The sequence below is a fragment of the Lepidochelys olivacea genome, assembly GCF_965140295.1.
Source record: "Lepidochelys olivacea isolate rLepOli2 genome assembly, chromosome: 5".
NCBI lineage: Eukaryota > Metazoa > Chordata > Testudines > Cheloniidae > Lepidochelys > Lepidochelys olivacea.
Window position 1 is genome coordinate 120,264,046 of NC_140415.1, and position 16,831 is coordinate 120,280,876.

The 16,831-nt window shown below is 45.1% G+C and overlaps 1 protein-coding gene across 1 annotated transcript; it reads left to right on the forward strand.

Moving 5' to 3' along the window:
• Positions 1-5,123: 5,123 nt before the first annotated feature.
• On the forward strand, positions 5,124-6,310 carry TMEM215 (transmembrane protein 215). Its single transcript, XM_084629613.1, has one exon. The coding sequence runs from the start codon at positions 5,503-5,505 to the stop codon at positions 6,193-6,195; it is 693 nt and encodes a 230-aa protein (XP_084485739.1). The 5' UTR covers positions 5,124-5,502; the 3' UTR covers positions 6,196-6,310.
• The last annotated feature ends 10,521 nt before the right edge of the window (positions 6,311-16,831 follow it).

The window sequence follows — 16,831 nt, forward strand, 5'->3', positions numbered from 1 at the left end:
TTAGTTCCATCTTCGTTCTGACACTTTCTACAAGGGTTTTTCTGCTAAAAGGATCCTTGTCCTCTAAAGTGGCTATTCTTTCCATCTCAGTAACCCTGTCCCTTAAATTTGAAGGGTCAATTTTGTTTGTTTCATCTTCTGACATCCTCTGCATTTCTTGCAGTATTCTGATAACATTTTTTTTTGCTGAGATCACTAATAGTGTCTAGATTTCTGCAAGTCTTCTGCTCCTTTGATGCAGTTTTTCAGTTTTCCCTTTTTAAGAATCCCAGCCAAGTGGGTAGATAGGATAGGATCATGGCCAAGTTGTCATTCACAGAGAGTTTTGTTTTGCTTTGTGTTAGTATTTTCTACATTAGGTGCTTTCAGCTCTGGCAACTAATAACCGTGAAATCTTAACAGCCATTCAATATATATATTGTATATAATACTGGGCCACATTCCCAACAACTGTATATGGGTACAGCTCCATGCATAATGTATTGGCTTCAAGTCAATGGGACTGCTTGCATGCTAAAAGGTAACTATGTGCTTGTTTTTTATGTGTCTCTATTGGTTTTAACAATGAAGTAAAAGTTCTGTGTTAGAATACTATAGGATACAAACAAGTAACAAATACGTGCTTTGCAAAAATGTGAGCGAAGGGATTGGGTTCTTGTTTACAGTGCCAGAGGTTCAAATCCCGTGAAACTCCTGGTAGCAGAAGTGAAAATTAACTTACCTTGATACATGGTAGATTCTCCATCATTCGAAGGCTCTGAATGAACACTGATGTCTTCCTAAAAGATATGCTCTAGCTCAGCCAGAAGTTACCAGCTAGCTCTAAGAACTACTGAGTGAGATTCCACGGCCTGTGTTATGCAGGTCAGACTAGATGTTCAGAATGGTCCATTCTGGACTTACAATCTATAAAAAACAAAGTTCTGGATCACTGCATGAGTTTCCTCCGTAGAGATCTCATGAACCTCTCACTTGTCATCCATGTTTCCTTTAGATAAGAGAAAAGTTCTTCCCATGTCATGTGAAATTCTTCTGCTTCATCAACCTTATACAGAAGATATTCACATGATCAAATCAGGTATAATAATGAACTACTTTGATGGGTGCAAACCACGTGGAAGAATTTTGTAATTAATGTATGTTTCACACAAGCCTATAATCTCAGTTTTGTCTACACTATATCACAGAATCATAGAAGATTAGGGTTGGAAGAGACCTTAGGAGGTCATCTAGTCCAGCCCCCTGCTCAAAGCAGGACCAACACCAACAAAATCATCCCAGCCAGGGCTTTATCAAGCCGGGCCTTAAAAACCTCTGAGGATGGAGATTCCACCACCTCCCTAGGTAACCCATTCCAGTGCTTCACCACCCTCCTAGTGAAATAGTGTTTCCTAATATCCAACCTAGACCTCCCACACTGCAACTTGAGACCATTGCTCCTTGTTCTGTTAGCTGCCACCGCTGAGAACAGCCGAGCTCCATCCTCTTTGAAACCCCCCTTCAGGTAGTGGAAGGCTGCTATCAAATCCCCCTTCACTCTTCTCTTCTGCAGACTAAATAAGCCCAGTTCCTTCAGCCTCTCCTCGTAAGTCATGTGCCCCAGTCCCCTAACCATTTTCGTTGCCCTCCGCTGGACTTTCTCCAATTTGTCCACAGCCTTTCTGTAGTGGGGGGCCCAAAACTGGACTCACTATCCAGATGTGGCCTCACCAGTGTCAAATTGAGGGAAGTGATTATTCCCCTCTATCTGCTGGCAATGCTCCTACTAATGCAGCCCAATATGCCGTTGGCCTTCTTGGCAACAAGGGCACACTGTTGACTCATATCCAGGTAGTGTCTAAATTTTGTTTCTTCATACACATCTCCAGGAGCCTTTCTTTCAGCTCTACCCACACTGTGTAAGTCCTAATCATCTTACGCTTTGAATACATTGATATCTTCCTGCCTGACCTCGATATCTGAAAATCTGCCCCTGTCAATTCAATTCAAAATGCTGCTGCCACTATCATCTTCCACCCTTGCTATGTTAATCCCTCTTCAAGTCTTTCCACTGAGTCCCCCTCTTCTAATGCATCATACACAACCTTCTCGTCCTAGCCTTCAAAGACAGCCACAGTTTAGGCCTGAGCTATCTATCCTATTAGCTTAGCACTGCCAACCTTTGCTCTGCCAGTGATACTAGCCCAATCTCGCATTTGTCCACATTTCTTACAAGCACTTTCATGCTTTCTCCCATGCTGCCCTTTGCACGCCAGACAAACTCCAAGTCATTTCTTACCAAGTACTACTTTCTTTATGGCCCTATGTCACAGTACATAGAGAAGACTGCCATCTGATAATGGCTGGGCAGGTGGTGAGTTGCGGTTCCTACTACAGCCTGGCTAAGCACAGCAGCCATAAGCTTGTGTGGGCCAAAACAGCCTTTTATCTTGTTTTATCTTGTCCTGTCCTCCCCACCCCCACCTTCTTGTTTGTCTCATCCACCTAGAGTTGCCAGGTGTCTGGTTTTCAACTGGAACACCCAGTTGAAAAGGGACTCTCCCCAGCCTGGTGAAAATGAGCAAGTGAGGGTGGGGGAGAGCGAGCGACAAATAATCATACCGCTGGGTGGGCTTTTCAAAAGCCTTCAGCCTTGACCCAGTATCTGCTCCCATTGAAGTCCACGGCAAGACTCCCACTGACTGTCATGGGATCAGCGTTCAGTCAGTGCTGTGTGCTTTTGCAAAATCACACCAGGCGTTTTCAGGGAAGGAGGTTCACTCAGCCATGGGGGTGGTGGGAGGGAGATATGCCCAGCCATTGTGGCACCAGCCTGGAAGCTGAGATGGTGCATCTATGCAGCAAAGTCAGGCTGGCCTCGCAGCATGATCGAACAATATTAATGCCAATCTAGTTCTAGCAGCATAAGGAGGCACAACTGTTGCCAAAGCCAGTGCATTAAAGGCCACGGAGGTCCCAGGCCGTTGTACCCAAGTAAAGACTGCCCGGTTGGACCCCCCCAGTCCCATGAATTCCTCAGGGGGCTCCCTTGACAGAAGTGGGTCAGCACGGAGGGAGGGGGGATCCCACAGCCAGGCTGTATCAGGAGCTCATTGGGATCACTGCCTATTGTACTGGTAGCTCCCCTGGCCCCACTTGGCTGTGTTTTGCAGAGTCCTGAGCCACCCACCAAAGCAGGCAGGAGCCAGCCCCCCACAGGCAGGCGGGACGCCCCCAGGGAAAGCGACTAAGGGTGCCTCTGGGACTAGAGCCTCCATTGTCTGTGCTGGAGGGGAGAGGGGGCAGAGCTGAAGAGCTCTGTGGGGCTGGAAAGCTTCTCCCTCTCTCTCTCTCTCTCCATCAAATTGGTCCAAGGGAAGATACCAGCGCATCCCCCTTGCCTCTCTCATACCCCTTGGCACAGGGCTGAAGCAAATGCCCCTCCCCCATTTTCTTTGTGGGGGGGGTTCATGCTACAGAGGAGACTGAGGATGGAATTCGGGGGGTGGTGGGGGGTACAGCCCCAACTCCCCCCTCAGCGCATACCTTCGTCCCCCCCCCCCAGTTCCCCCCGCAGGCAGCCTGCGCTGAGCGCTGCACCAGACCTCAGTCTCTGCCATGGCCGGGGCACCTGGCGGAGGTGAGCCCTGCACGCGCAAGGCGCGCGGGGCCGCGGGGGGGGACGGGCAGGCGCGCGCCTCGTCACTGACACACCTGCTCTGGGGCTCCGGGGCTGCGCCCCGCGCCGCTGCCCTGCCGCTGAGCTGGTCTCGCGGCGGCGGGGGCCGGGCAGCGCCCCGGGCCGCCCCGCTGGCTGGGCAGGCGGGATTCCCCGGCTGCATTTCGGGTCGCTGAGCTGGGGCTCCCACCCCAGCAGTGCCACGAGGCAGCGCTTCCCGGGGAGCGAGGCGTGCGGGGCGGGCTGTCCTTCGTCTCCCGCTCCCTCCCTCCGGCGCGTTTGCCACCCCCCTGAGCCCGCGGGCGGGCAGCACCTAACCTCTGGGTGGGGGCGAGGGGGACACGTGGAGGGCAGCTGAGCGACCCCTTGGCTCCTGCCGTCGCTCGCTGCTCATTGGTTTGAAAACTAACCAGCTTAGGGGGGAATCTCGGATCTTGAGCTGCACTTAATCAAACAGGCTGGGGGAGGGGGGAATCCTACTCAAGCAAAGCTCCCAGACTCTAGTGGGAATTTGCAGGGTCTCACCCACACACACACCCCTCTAGTGGGAACTTGCAGGACCCCCCCCCCCCAGCACCAGTGGGAATTTGCAGAGACACACAAACACACAACCCACTGGAAATTTGCAGGGATTCCCCCCTCCAGTGGGAATTTGCAGGGACACACACAGAACCCAGTGGGCATTTGCAGGGACACACCCCCCCCAGTGGGAATTTGCAGGGACACACACACACACACACAGTGGGAATTGGCAGGGACACACACACACACAGTGGGAATTTGCAGGGACACCCCCCCCCCCAGTGGGAATTTGCAGGGACACACACACACACACACACAGTGGGAATTGGCAGGGGGACACACACACACACACACAGTGGGAATTTGCAGGGACACACACACACAGTGGGAATTTGCAGGAACACCCTCCCGGTGGGAACTTGCAGGGACACAGGAGCGCGAGCTCAGGGTGCCCAGGGCGCCGCGCGGCTAGCAGGCTGCAAAGGTCACATGCCCGTCCGCTGCCCCATTGTGGGTGCGTTGGCTCGGAAAGGGCAGCGATCATCTCTCTCGCAACGGGATCGTGGCACCCGCGGACAGCCCTGCTTCCCTCCTTTGGAAAAGCAAAGCTTTGGGAGGAATTCGCAGTGTTTTCCTTGCCGATGAGCACCTGCTCATTGCGGTACAACTCCGCTGATTTATGAACTCCCCTGAGGGGCTAGTAAGCACCCTCCCATACCCATGTGATGGAAGCTCCTGGGAGACTTCTATTTCCTGACCCATTTCTCCCAGTCCTTAGCCCGTTCCTGGGCTTTTCTTTCATCGGCTGTAACACTAGAAGCCTGGAGTCTCTGTCTCTTTCCAGGATCTAAGTCCATCCCCCTCTGTCTCTGGCATGCACGCACATATGCCCTATAACTCACTGCTTCGGTTTTTTATGCACTACAATTGCTCTTAATGCATCTCCTCTTGGTTGATCTGGCCTAGGATCCAAAAAAGAGCCTCAGAGGCCCACGGGACTGTCCGGGTAAGATTACAACGAGCCCTTTTAGCCTGGTGCAGCATCCTCACTCGGGGGAAGCCAGCCAGCCCTGCCTGGCAGAAGCGCTGGGATATTTTTAGGGGGACTGCATGGGATTTCCCCATTGACCCATTTCTCCCGGGAAGACGGTGGCGAGAGAAACAGGATCTGCTTTTGGTTTTTTATGGAAACTTTTTAATTGTGTGTTTATTGCAGCAAATCCCTCCAGAGGAAAGCTCTCAAAGGCAGGCTCATAAGCCTCATCAGCTTTGCACTGCCTTTGAAGGAGAGCGGTCGGATGATCTGCATGGTGTGAGGAGCCATGAGACCAGACGACATTAACCCTAGGACGGGACTAGTGGTGGCTTTGGTCAGCGTCTTCCTTGTTTTTGGCTTCATGTTTACCGTATCTGGGATGAAAGGGGAGACCCTGGGAGACATCCCCCTCCTGGCAATAGGACCTGCTATTTGCTTGCCGGGCATCGCTGCCATTGCACTAACGAGGAAAACAGATGGCTGCACCAAATGGCCTGACAACAAGCGACCCTGCAGCAAGAAGGCGAAAGACAAGGAAGTGGTGGAGCTGCTGAGAACGCCCTCGGATCTGGAATCGGGCAAAAGCAGCTGCGATGAGCTAGCCAAGAAGGCATACCTGAAGGACAGGAAAGTGCCGAAGGGAGAGGACTCTGTGTCCATCTGCACCACCACCACGGGAGAATGCAAGAGCCTGATCAAAAGGGTGGACCAGGAGGAGATGCTGAGATACCTGGAGACCTGCTCCACGGAGATGCCAGGGAACGTGCTAGTGGGAGAGGGTCCCACTTACAGTGCCTTGGAAAAGAAGAGTTCTCCTCCCTGGGACAGTGTTGCCTGCCCTGACACAGAGGACAACATTTTTGTGGCTCCAAAAGACAGTATAATTGTCTGTTCCTACAACGAGAATAGCCCTTACGACAGATATTGTTGTTATATAAACCCTACTAGAGTCAGCTCGGACCATGAGACTATAGTTTGAATGATGCACATTTTATATATCTCTATGTATTTTTACAGACTCTACGTCTTTCAGCTCTTAATAGGGAAAAGTAGCTGATTGCACTGCATGGAACACTCCTCATACTATTACAAATGTAACCTGGTATGTGACTGATGCTCAAACCTTTTGTGCCTGAAATACTTTCTGTAAGTAAATAAGCATGTTTAAGGCTAAGAACTCCTTCTTCTTTGTGAAAATCAATTTTGATTTTTTTAAAAAATGTCAGTGCTGAATATTTTGTCTAGACACCCTCTCTCCCAAGACCCCAGCTCTTGGACAAGTTGGCAAGATGAAGGCATTGACTGTCAGCTAAAATCAAGGCAAGAATCAAAAGTCTGGAGCTCCCTGTGTAAAATAACATGCAATATGGATGAGTGGATTTTAGGAATAGTGTCACTTCCTTTATTTCTGAAGGAATTGATAGAAGCCAACATGCAGTTGAATTAGTTGGCTGTCTGATGTTAAGCTTTTAGAAAAGCTTTTCAGTTCAATCAGTCTTCAGGCAGGCAAAAACTGACTTCAGTTTTCCGCTCTTATTAGATTTTACATGACCTTGTTTTAGGAAATCAAAGAGCAACATTGTAGGCTATTACCCTGCAAGCCTCCTGAGTCGAGGAAGGGGACTAGGATAGAGAGAATTTTTGAAGGCAAATCTACCAGCAGTCATATCAAAGGTACAAGTGTTTGGCTATTTTGCTTCATTCTTATTTGTTAATGAATCCACCAAAGTCTTTCTAATATGTGTGGCACTTACAGCTGTACTTTATAACAAGATATTGATAAAATCATTGCAGAGACTTAGCAGCAGGGGTAACTGGATTTGGGAGATTATATATATATATACATATAATCACTTGGAGATTTAGGGCCTGATCCAACTCCCACTGAAGTCAACAGACTCCTATTGGCTGTAACAGAAGCTGGATCAGGCTCTTTGCGGGGGAGGGATAGCTCAGCGGTTTGAGCATTGGCCTGCTAAACCCAGGTTGTGAGTTCAGTCTTTGAGGGGGCCATTTGGGATCTGGGGCAAAAATTGGGGATTGGTCCTGCTTTGAGCAGGAGGTTGGACTAGATGACCTCCTGAGGTCCCTTCCAACCCTGATATTCTATGAAGTGTCATCCTCACATACCTTTTCAAAAACTCCAGATGTTTATCTATGGATCTTGAATAATGATATTTTATTCAGTATTATGAAAGCCATTTTTAAGGTGGGGGAGACTAGAGAAATATGGTTGGCATGATTTTTCCACAACCATGCGGTATGTTTTGTTAACTAGTTCACTGATCACAGATGCATAATACTGGAACCATGACCTGACTGATGTGAAAGCATAGTGGTTAACCCTTCAGAACCTGCAGACTGCACACACATATATAATACAAATTACATAAACGTACTACAGATTACACATATTCTAACGTGTATATTACCATATGAGATAGTATAGATATAATATATATATATATATATATATACATATATATATATATATATATATATATACATATATATATACATGTAATCTATACAGCCAATCTAAGGGTTAAACTTTTAGAAAAAAATGTTTGCTGAAGCATAAAATAATTTGTTAGCATTTCACAGACAAAGCCTTGATTTCCATAACAAAATGCTCAACAACCGCTCTAAAAAGTCTTGCCCTGTTGGAAGTCTTAATAACAGTTCTTGCTTTAGTTATTTTTAATAAACCATAATTTGCACCAGACAGACTTATTGACCTACCAGTGTAAAAAGAAGCCATCCCTGGCTAACAGGACCCTGGGAATATTCTGCAGAAACTGCTCTGGAATTTTCCACTGAGAGATTGAAAGCTGAACAACTCCTCATTATGTCTGTGCAATTATTTGGAAAATGAAAGGAAACCTCAGGCATCCTGAGGGTCCATCCATTTGGAAACTGCTCTCAAATTGTTACAGACAACCAGCTCAAAGGAGATTGCCAAAGGGAGGTTTCTGAAGATTTCCCAGCATGGGCATTCTCTGCTTCTCTCTGGTGCACTAAACGTAACATTGTTTATTTTATTTACACATTTATGTACTGATTTTTCACAGATTGCCCATTGCTGTGGCATCTGGGTGCTATTCAAACAAATAAAACAAATGCAGGTTAGTCTCAGTCAAGTACAGTCAGTTAATATTAATACACCATAGGTCTTGCTGCTGTGGTGTGTAGTTCAGGGACTCGTATTTGCAAAACTCGAGCTTTTGTCAGAGTAAATGAGTCCCACAGAGAGAGACCCTCAACTGAATATGTTCAACTTCCAGCCCTGGACAAAGACACTCCAGGGATTGTCTCCAAGAATAGCTCAAGAGATCTTAATCACCATAACAGAATATAGGGCCTGATCTTGCAAGGTGCTGAGCATCTCCTGGATGGTGCTGAAAGCCAGATCCTGCTCCCATTAAAGTCAATAGCTAAAATCCAACTGACTCCCATGGTGCAGAATATGGCATTCTGAGTGCCTTCAGCCCCCATCAGTGGTAGTTGAGGATGTTCAATATAGTGCAAGAGGTGCTTAGCACCACTTGAGATCAGGCCCAGCAGCAGAAAGGCAACCTCTCAGATAACTGAGTCCTGAACTGTAGAGCCTACAATGTAAACAACCCTTTGCATTGTGTTTGGTAGCAAATAAGTAGCCCATGCAGAACACCGATTAGGACAGTTCTGCAAATATGTATGAAGAAGAGGTTGAATGTTTTTTTTGCTTAGGTTTAAATGCTGTCTGCCAAACCACACATTTGAAACATATTAGAAAGGTCTCTCATAAGGCTAGGCAATAAATTCTAATGGCAAATGGTATGACAAAGATATAATATGCAATCAAGCAACTCTGAGTCATGAACTATATTCCATTCATACTGTGAGACCTCAGGGTTTTGCTTTTTCATTAATGAAAGCAGATTTTTATGGCAGTGAAAGTTACTCACAATTTTAAAAAATTGAATGTTAAAAATAGTGAAGATTATGGATGGAATCCTGGCTCCATTGAAGTCAATGGGTCCAGGATTTTACATGTTAAGTTTAAAGAGTATTTATAGGTCATTTAACATAAGCACAAATAGGAATTTGAAACCAAAGGAATATGGACAAACCTTCTCTGAAATCTCTCTACTTGAGAATCTTTCCTTTTCCCATGTTCAGTATTACTTTTAATTAACGGAATAGAGTTAAATCAGGGATAAATTGGCCATTTAAAAAAAAAGTGTCTCTAGGGTCTGATCCAAAACCCATTGGACTGACTGTGACCCTTTCCACTGACTTTGGTAAGCTTTGGTTCAAGCCCTTAGTGTCCATGAAAAGTGCCAAACTGATAATCCTGGAGATTAAAGCCCTCTGTTTACACACAAGACAAGCAGAGCATAGGCAAATGTCTTTGTAGAGATCAGGTGATAAAGCACTCAAGACAGATTTTTAAGATTTATAAAATCTAATTTTTATTGTAGCATTTATTGTAACTTCTGCACTGATGGGTATTATTTTTTTCTGAAGTAATGTAAAAGTGATGCACAAATCAACTGTGTTCATTATATAGTCTGAAGTGTTGCTTTATTTTATTTTATTTTGTTTGTTTGCAGCATTTTTATCCACACAGTTTACATTACAAAAAAAAACCATGCAGTTTCTTTAACAGAAAACCAGGAAACCTTTTCAGCAGCCATAATTCTCTATTAATTTTCTAGTCTCTGCTCAAGTGTAATTGCATTTTCACCTCATCATTGTCTAGAAAGCAAACAAAGGAAACAAAAACACAATGTGTAGCCTAATCCTAGCAAGTGCTGAGCGCCCTTCGCTCGGAGCTGACTTCAGTGGTGACAGTGCTGAGTCCTGCTCAGGACTGGATCCATACAACTGATCTGAGTTTTATAGAAATATGATGTTGTCCCAACGGCACTTTTCCCTTTCCCTTGGTGATTTTTGTTTTTGTTTGTTAATGTAATTTCTTCTCCTTCCCTCATCCCACGCCTTTGTTTTGAGCAGTCTAATTTGGCTTATTACATTAAGGACCAGTTTCTGACACTTACTCATGTTGAGTGACACCTTAGTTTGTGAACAGCCCCAGTGATTTCTAGCTGACTACTCATAGAATAAGGGACTACTCAATGTCGGGGTGGCAGAATCTGTCCCTACATCATCAGCCTAATTGAGACGGTGATATAAATCATCACTCTGGTTGAGATGGTCACTCCTTGGAGCATGGGCTTTGTATTTTCCATGTGTGTGACGCATCATAGAATCATAGAAGATTAGGGATGGAAGAGACCTCAGGAGTCTAAGTCCAACCCCCTGCTCAAAGCAGGACCAATCCCCAACTAAATTATCCCAGCCAGGGCTTTGTCAAGCCTGACCTTAAAAACCTCTAAGGAAGGAGATTCCACTACCTCCCTAGGTAACCCATTCCAGTGCTTCACCACCCTCCTAGTGAAACAGCTTTTCCTAATATCCAACCTAAACCTCCCCCGCTGCAATTTGAGACCATTACTCCTTGTTCTGTCATTATTCACAGCGATGCTCCTATGGACATTTTAATCACAAATAATAACTAACAATCAAAATAAATAGATAAATTATGATCAGTAATTAAGTCACTTTAGGTCTCGTTTTCAAAATGGTCATAACCATGCCTCATTAGGGGTCGGATTTTATGAGGTACTGAGCACCATTTGTTAGGGTTGAGCACCTTCAGTAATCATTGAAGTCGCCTCCATGCCATGTTACTAAGCTTGAGCCACATCGTGTTGATAGAAACCATTGGCCTGAAATGATCCAGCTTTGTCCTCCCAGCTGTAAAGGGGTTTTCAAGTTGCTAATATCAGTGCTTTAAAAGAAGGGTTTTCTATCAAATGTAATAGGACTTTTTTTTAGAAAGTATTGTCTCAACTCCCTGCGTGGGGTTTTTGTCACATGCCTCATATTTCTAATCTGATTCTAATCTGCAGACACTGTACATGGAGTTCCCATGGGGACAGATATATGTTGTGTTGATGTTTGTTACTTGTCTTTCCCATGGGATTATGACACCAGGATGCTCTTGCATTCTGCATCCATTTTCAACGAGTGCAAAAATCCAGTCCAGGATTTATTTATGATATTCAGAGGCAATGTTTTTTCTAGTGATGCCTGAGGTTACCCTGAGTCTGTCAGCCCCGTAGAATGCAGAGGAGACAGAACTACATTTCCTTTACCAGCCAAGTGGATTCTAGCTCCCTTTGTTTTTAAATGCACAGAAGGTAACACACTGAGGAGCAAGCTCTGAAGGTTATGGGTATTGGCCTGATTCTGCTGTCAGATGCACTCACAGACCTTTATGCTTGCATAGAGTCCCATTGACTTCAGGGATGTTCCATACAAGTGTAAGGGTCTACACTGATGCATCTGTTTGTAAGACCAGAGTCATATGATGCAACACAGTGACATTCATTAGAGATGGGCTCAGATAACACTACCCCACCCCTTAGATCTGAACTCCCCCAAGATTTGGGGAAGTTTAAATACACATCCAGAATTCATCGCAACACTCCTGGTGCTTTAAAACCCCACCTGTCATTTAGGAAAGGAGAATCTCCTTGTAGGAATTCAAATGTTATTCAACAGCATATGCCTTGTTAGGCAGAATATCTCTTGCAAGACCTGTGGAATTTAAAGGCTGCAGGACTGTACTATTATAACCAGCTGTGAAATACTGGCCTCACTGAAGCCAATGGCAAGACTCCTGTTTTCTTCAATGGGGCCAAGATTTCACTCAAGATTTTCTAAAGTGCTTAGCGCCCAGGAATTCCTCGGAAAACCAATCCCCACATTGCCCCATTGAGAACACTGGGAGCTGCTGAAGGTTTTGGAAAACCTGGCCACTTGATTTAGGGGCCTGAATGGGAACTGAGCTCTTTGAAAATCTAGCCTTTAATGTACTGTCCAGGTGGGCCAAAACCTGGAGCAAGCATAAATAGGGGCAACATCCATCCACTAAGTGAAACAAAAGGGATACACGGCTTCATCATTTTTTCTATTTTCATTGTGTCGGTTTCATTGTGTTCCACTCCAGTCAGTGTATTTTTGTGTATACTTTCTATCTCTTTGCCAGATTCAGCAGCATCCGTATGCCTTTCTGGGCCGGGGCAAGGCCTTTCTTTTTGCCCTTAGGTAGAATTGGCTGGGGCAGGCCCCATTTTTCATCTATTCCCAGGGTGACAGGAAGGGTTAATCCATCACAGATTGAATGTAAAATATGCATCTGATCCGCAGAAAGTGTGCCTCTTCCTTACTCCCATTTAAGTAAACTAAAATTAGGGGTGCTCAGCACCTCTAGGATCAGTCTCTAAGCCAACAACTGGTGCATCATGAAGCACCCAATGCAAAAACACACAAGAAACCAAATTCTTTTTAAAATTCAGGGGTGAAGACATTTTGTTTTTCAGAACTCATAAATACAGCAAATGGATTCCTATGCTTTAATTCAGTGTCAAAACTTAATATGTAAAAAAAACACCAACCCCTTGATACACTTATGGAACAGCCTGCACTGATACTCCTTCTTCTCGAGCCTTGTGGCTTTACAAAGCATTTTGCTGCTCAGGGCTTTCAAGCCAACCAAACTCACACAGCTGTTTTGAATTGATTTATAACTCCGAGGAGAAAAAGTGCATTTGATTGTTTGTTTTAAACCTAGGGATCAAAGCTCATGCCAGGGGTGTCAGTTCGGGCCAGTTGCTCAGGGAGAAGAAAGGGAAAACATAGGAGGCAAGCGTACTGGGATAGCTGGAAGGAAGGGAGCAGCTATTTACAAAACAACCAATGTAGGGCTGCCGGTCCTTAGCTCTGCCAGATGTAAAGGATGCCCTGCCCCCCGAAAGGCATGCTGAGAAAAGGTTCTGAGGCAAGGACTGATAGTGACCAGGAAGTTACTGGGGAGGGAGCGAGTGAGTGATCTGCATAGCACCTCAGGTCTGACCTTCTGGCTGTCCATGTAGGGAAAGCCCACTGACTCCTGTCTCAGGAGCTATCCACACAGAAATGGGGGTCCGTCCTGCATGATTGAAGCCAATGGGAGTATTACCATGGAATAGTATGAGAGCAGGATCGGACTTGTACTGCATAATCAGGTTCAGTCTGGCTCTGTAAAGTTTCCCAGAATGGTTGGAAGGCTCTTGACATTGGGTCCCTTCCTCCTGAGCAGCTGCTTCAGCCTCCTTAGTTTGAGAGCTGCAGATCTGCTGGGGAGGCGCTCTAGGCTAGGTCTACCTACATATCCCAGGAGCTAATCTTTGATTTCATTGTACCTCTAGAAAATATAAACACAACCTTAAATGTTAGGTAGTTGCTACCAAGTCTTCAGTGGAAGCTAGGTGCTCCGTTTCAAGAAAAAAAGAAAGTTTTCCCAGTGTTAGGTTTGACTGAATAAACTCTGGGAACTACTAAACCTGGAAAATTGACTTACCAATAAAGTTACAACATTGGTGATTATTTTATAGTTTGATTGTTCCATCCAGTCTTTGGCAGTCAGACAGTTTAGTTAAATATTACATAATTTTGTAATTCTTTTTCAGCTTTGTATCATCCTATTGATTTCCGATGCCTGTGTGCATCATTACCTGTACATAGCCTGTATTGAAATGAAATTGTAATAAATAGTAACCAGAATATCAACACTTCATAAAAACAGAGTGGTATTCTTGTTGTCCACATATGCTGTTTTCCTATGACTGCAAACACTGAGGGCCCAATCCTGTGAAGGGCTGAGAGCCCCCAGTAACAATGGAGCACCTTCACCTCCCACTTGGGAGAGAGTGTGGAGGGTGCTGAGCACCTTGCAGGGGGTACTCCACCCCTCTCAGGATCAGGCCCTAACACTGGAAATATTCACTATCCACTACTACTTTCAAATTTAAAGACGGAATAGATATTTTAAAAAAGAGGAGGAAAATATCACCAATCAACATAAGTGTAACATCTATTGTATCCCCTTTCTACACAAAAACTTCTGCACCAGCTGATTGTTCACAGATCTGTGTCATAGGAGAGCACTTAGCTCTTCAGAGCTTTACAGAGTCTCATATCCTGGTGATTGCTTGGTAATTTGAGTTCTGATTGGTCACACTGGTCCCAGGGCCTTTGAGAGAAATTTGGGGCTCTGGTACATGACATTCACTAAGGCCCCACCCCTCCCATTTCACCTCAGTTACAGATGTTTAGAGGGCCTCCCTGAGCTTGGGGCCTGGTACAATTGTCCTCCCTCTCATCAGCCCTACCTGCACTACTGCAGCCAGTGGGACATTAGCCATTGAGTTGAGTGGGAACTGGATCAAGTCCTATGGCTATACTATCTGGTGGTGTGAATCATCTTGCACAGGAGATGTTATCTCTTTGGTGAAAGCTGTAATTGAATTACCCTGAGTTTTTCTTGCAGTAAGTTTACTCATGTGTTCAGCCCCATTTAACTCAATGGAAATAGAGCTAGGTTTGTGTGGTTTGCAATGAAAAAGCGACTTTTTAAGAAATACAAAAACTTTTATTTTTGTTCACATTTTTTTTTGTGGAAAATTTTCATTGTTACAACCAATCCTAAATAGAACTACTTCATGTGTGCATGAATCTACCCAAGTTTTTACGTGTTTGCAGGATCGGGGCCCTATGAGTTTATAGTATGATTTTCCGCAATTTTGTAAAATGCTGAATGTAACATTTTCAACCAGATCATCCCAAAGCAGGATAGATCCCACAAGGCATCATGCTGCTGCCTAATTCATTTTTAATTGGCTTGAGTGCTCAGCAGCTCCATTAGTTGCTCAGCACCCTGCAGGACTGGGTCCTATGTAACTTCCAATAAAAATGTGGTCTCATATAACATTGAATGTCACAACAGGGTCATGAGCAGCCAGGCCTAGTAGTTGGAGGCAGAGTCCACAGTCATGAGACAGGAGTCAAGAGTCAGGAGCTCGGAAGATCAAAAGCAAGAGACAAACTGGAGATCAGAACCACAAGTTGGGAACCAGAGACAGGACAGCTCAGGATATCAGGGGGTCAGAGGCAGGCGACAAACTGGAGGTCAGGAATCACAAGTCAAGCCGGGTCTGGATGCCAGGAAATCGAGCAGCAAGACCAGGAAGTGTGGGGTGAGGCGAGCCCACTTGTTCAGACAGCTGCCTGTTCCTGCTGCTGGTTTAAGCAGTGCCAGTCAACTACTCTGGGACTCCACCAATTGGGCCTCAGGGGTAGAGCCTTACACTGGGTGAGGCTTCATGGGTCCCAGATAAGTCATTGTTAGCAGGCTACCGGGGGGAGGGTTGGAGTGTGGAGTGTTGTTTGGGTTGGAGTGTTGGGAGGGTTGGAGTGTTGTTTCCATGAACTCTGTGAATGTGCATTTGAGACCTGTCAGTCATGATAATAAAACAGATCTTTTGAGGGCGGTGAGGGGAGCTAGGTGGCAATGCAGTTTTGGCCAGATCCATTAAACATTGTTATCAAGGTATGTCTGTAAAACCCGTGTACCTGCCAAATCATCTGAGAACACTGCAACTTGTATTTCGCATAGTACTGTACATTCATTTCACAATAGACAAATACCCACTTCACCAGACCCATTTGCATAAATGACACTAATCAAGATAGGTTTCAGAGTAGCAGCCGTGTTAGTCTGTATTCGCAAAACTAGCTCACGAAAGCTTATGCTCAAATAAATTGGTTAGTCTCTAAGGTGCCACAAGTACTCCTTTTCTTTTTGCTAATCAAGATGCCATCAGCACAATTGATACTAATCAAAGCCTTTCTAGACGTCTCACCAGACATTCAACGAGCTATGGAAAACTATCACTGCAGAGATGGTCCATCCAAGATAGCGGTGAGAGCCATTGACAAAGCAACAGAGGGATGCTTACAGTGGTGTTGTCCATGATCTTCTTCTTCTGCAAGTAAACAGCCCAATCCAAAGCCCTCTGAAGTCACCAGGACTCTTTCCATTAACTTCATTAGGCTTTGGACCAAACCCAAAGATATGCCCTCAATAGCCATGGCCGTCAGTTCAAGAATTTTCCTAAGCACTGTCACACAAACATTTTACAAAACTAAAATGCTCATACCACTGACTTATATTTAGAATAACCTGGACTCAGAAAATGTTCATTATAATGTCCTTTAATCCTAGCAGTCTACATTAGCATAACATAGATGAGCAACAATTGCAACTTTTCTACAAATGACTATGCAATAGATAGAGTGAATGATAACAAATTCACATTTCCTAAAAGGCCTGTGATCTGTCCCTTTCTGTCATTTCTAAAACCAATTTTTAATATGTTTGAAAAATGACTGTTAATTCAGTGACTGTGTAATGCCAGATATATAATGCGTGATGCAATGGTGTAGATCAAAGTGTTTCAGGAACATACATGGTATTCAATTTGGTATGGCTGTTAGCTCCTCTTTTTTTATATTCAGTATGCGGAAAAGAAGAATGAGGGGGGATTTGATAGCTGCTTTCAACTACCTGAAAGGGGGTTCCAAAGAGGATGGATCTAGACTGTTCTCAGTGGTAGCAGATGACAGAACGAGGAGTAATGGTCTCAAGTTGCAGTGGGGGAGGTTTAGGTTGGATATTAGGAAAA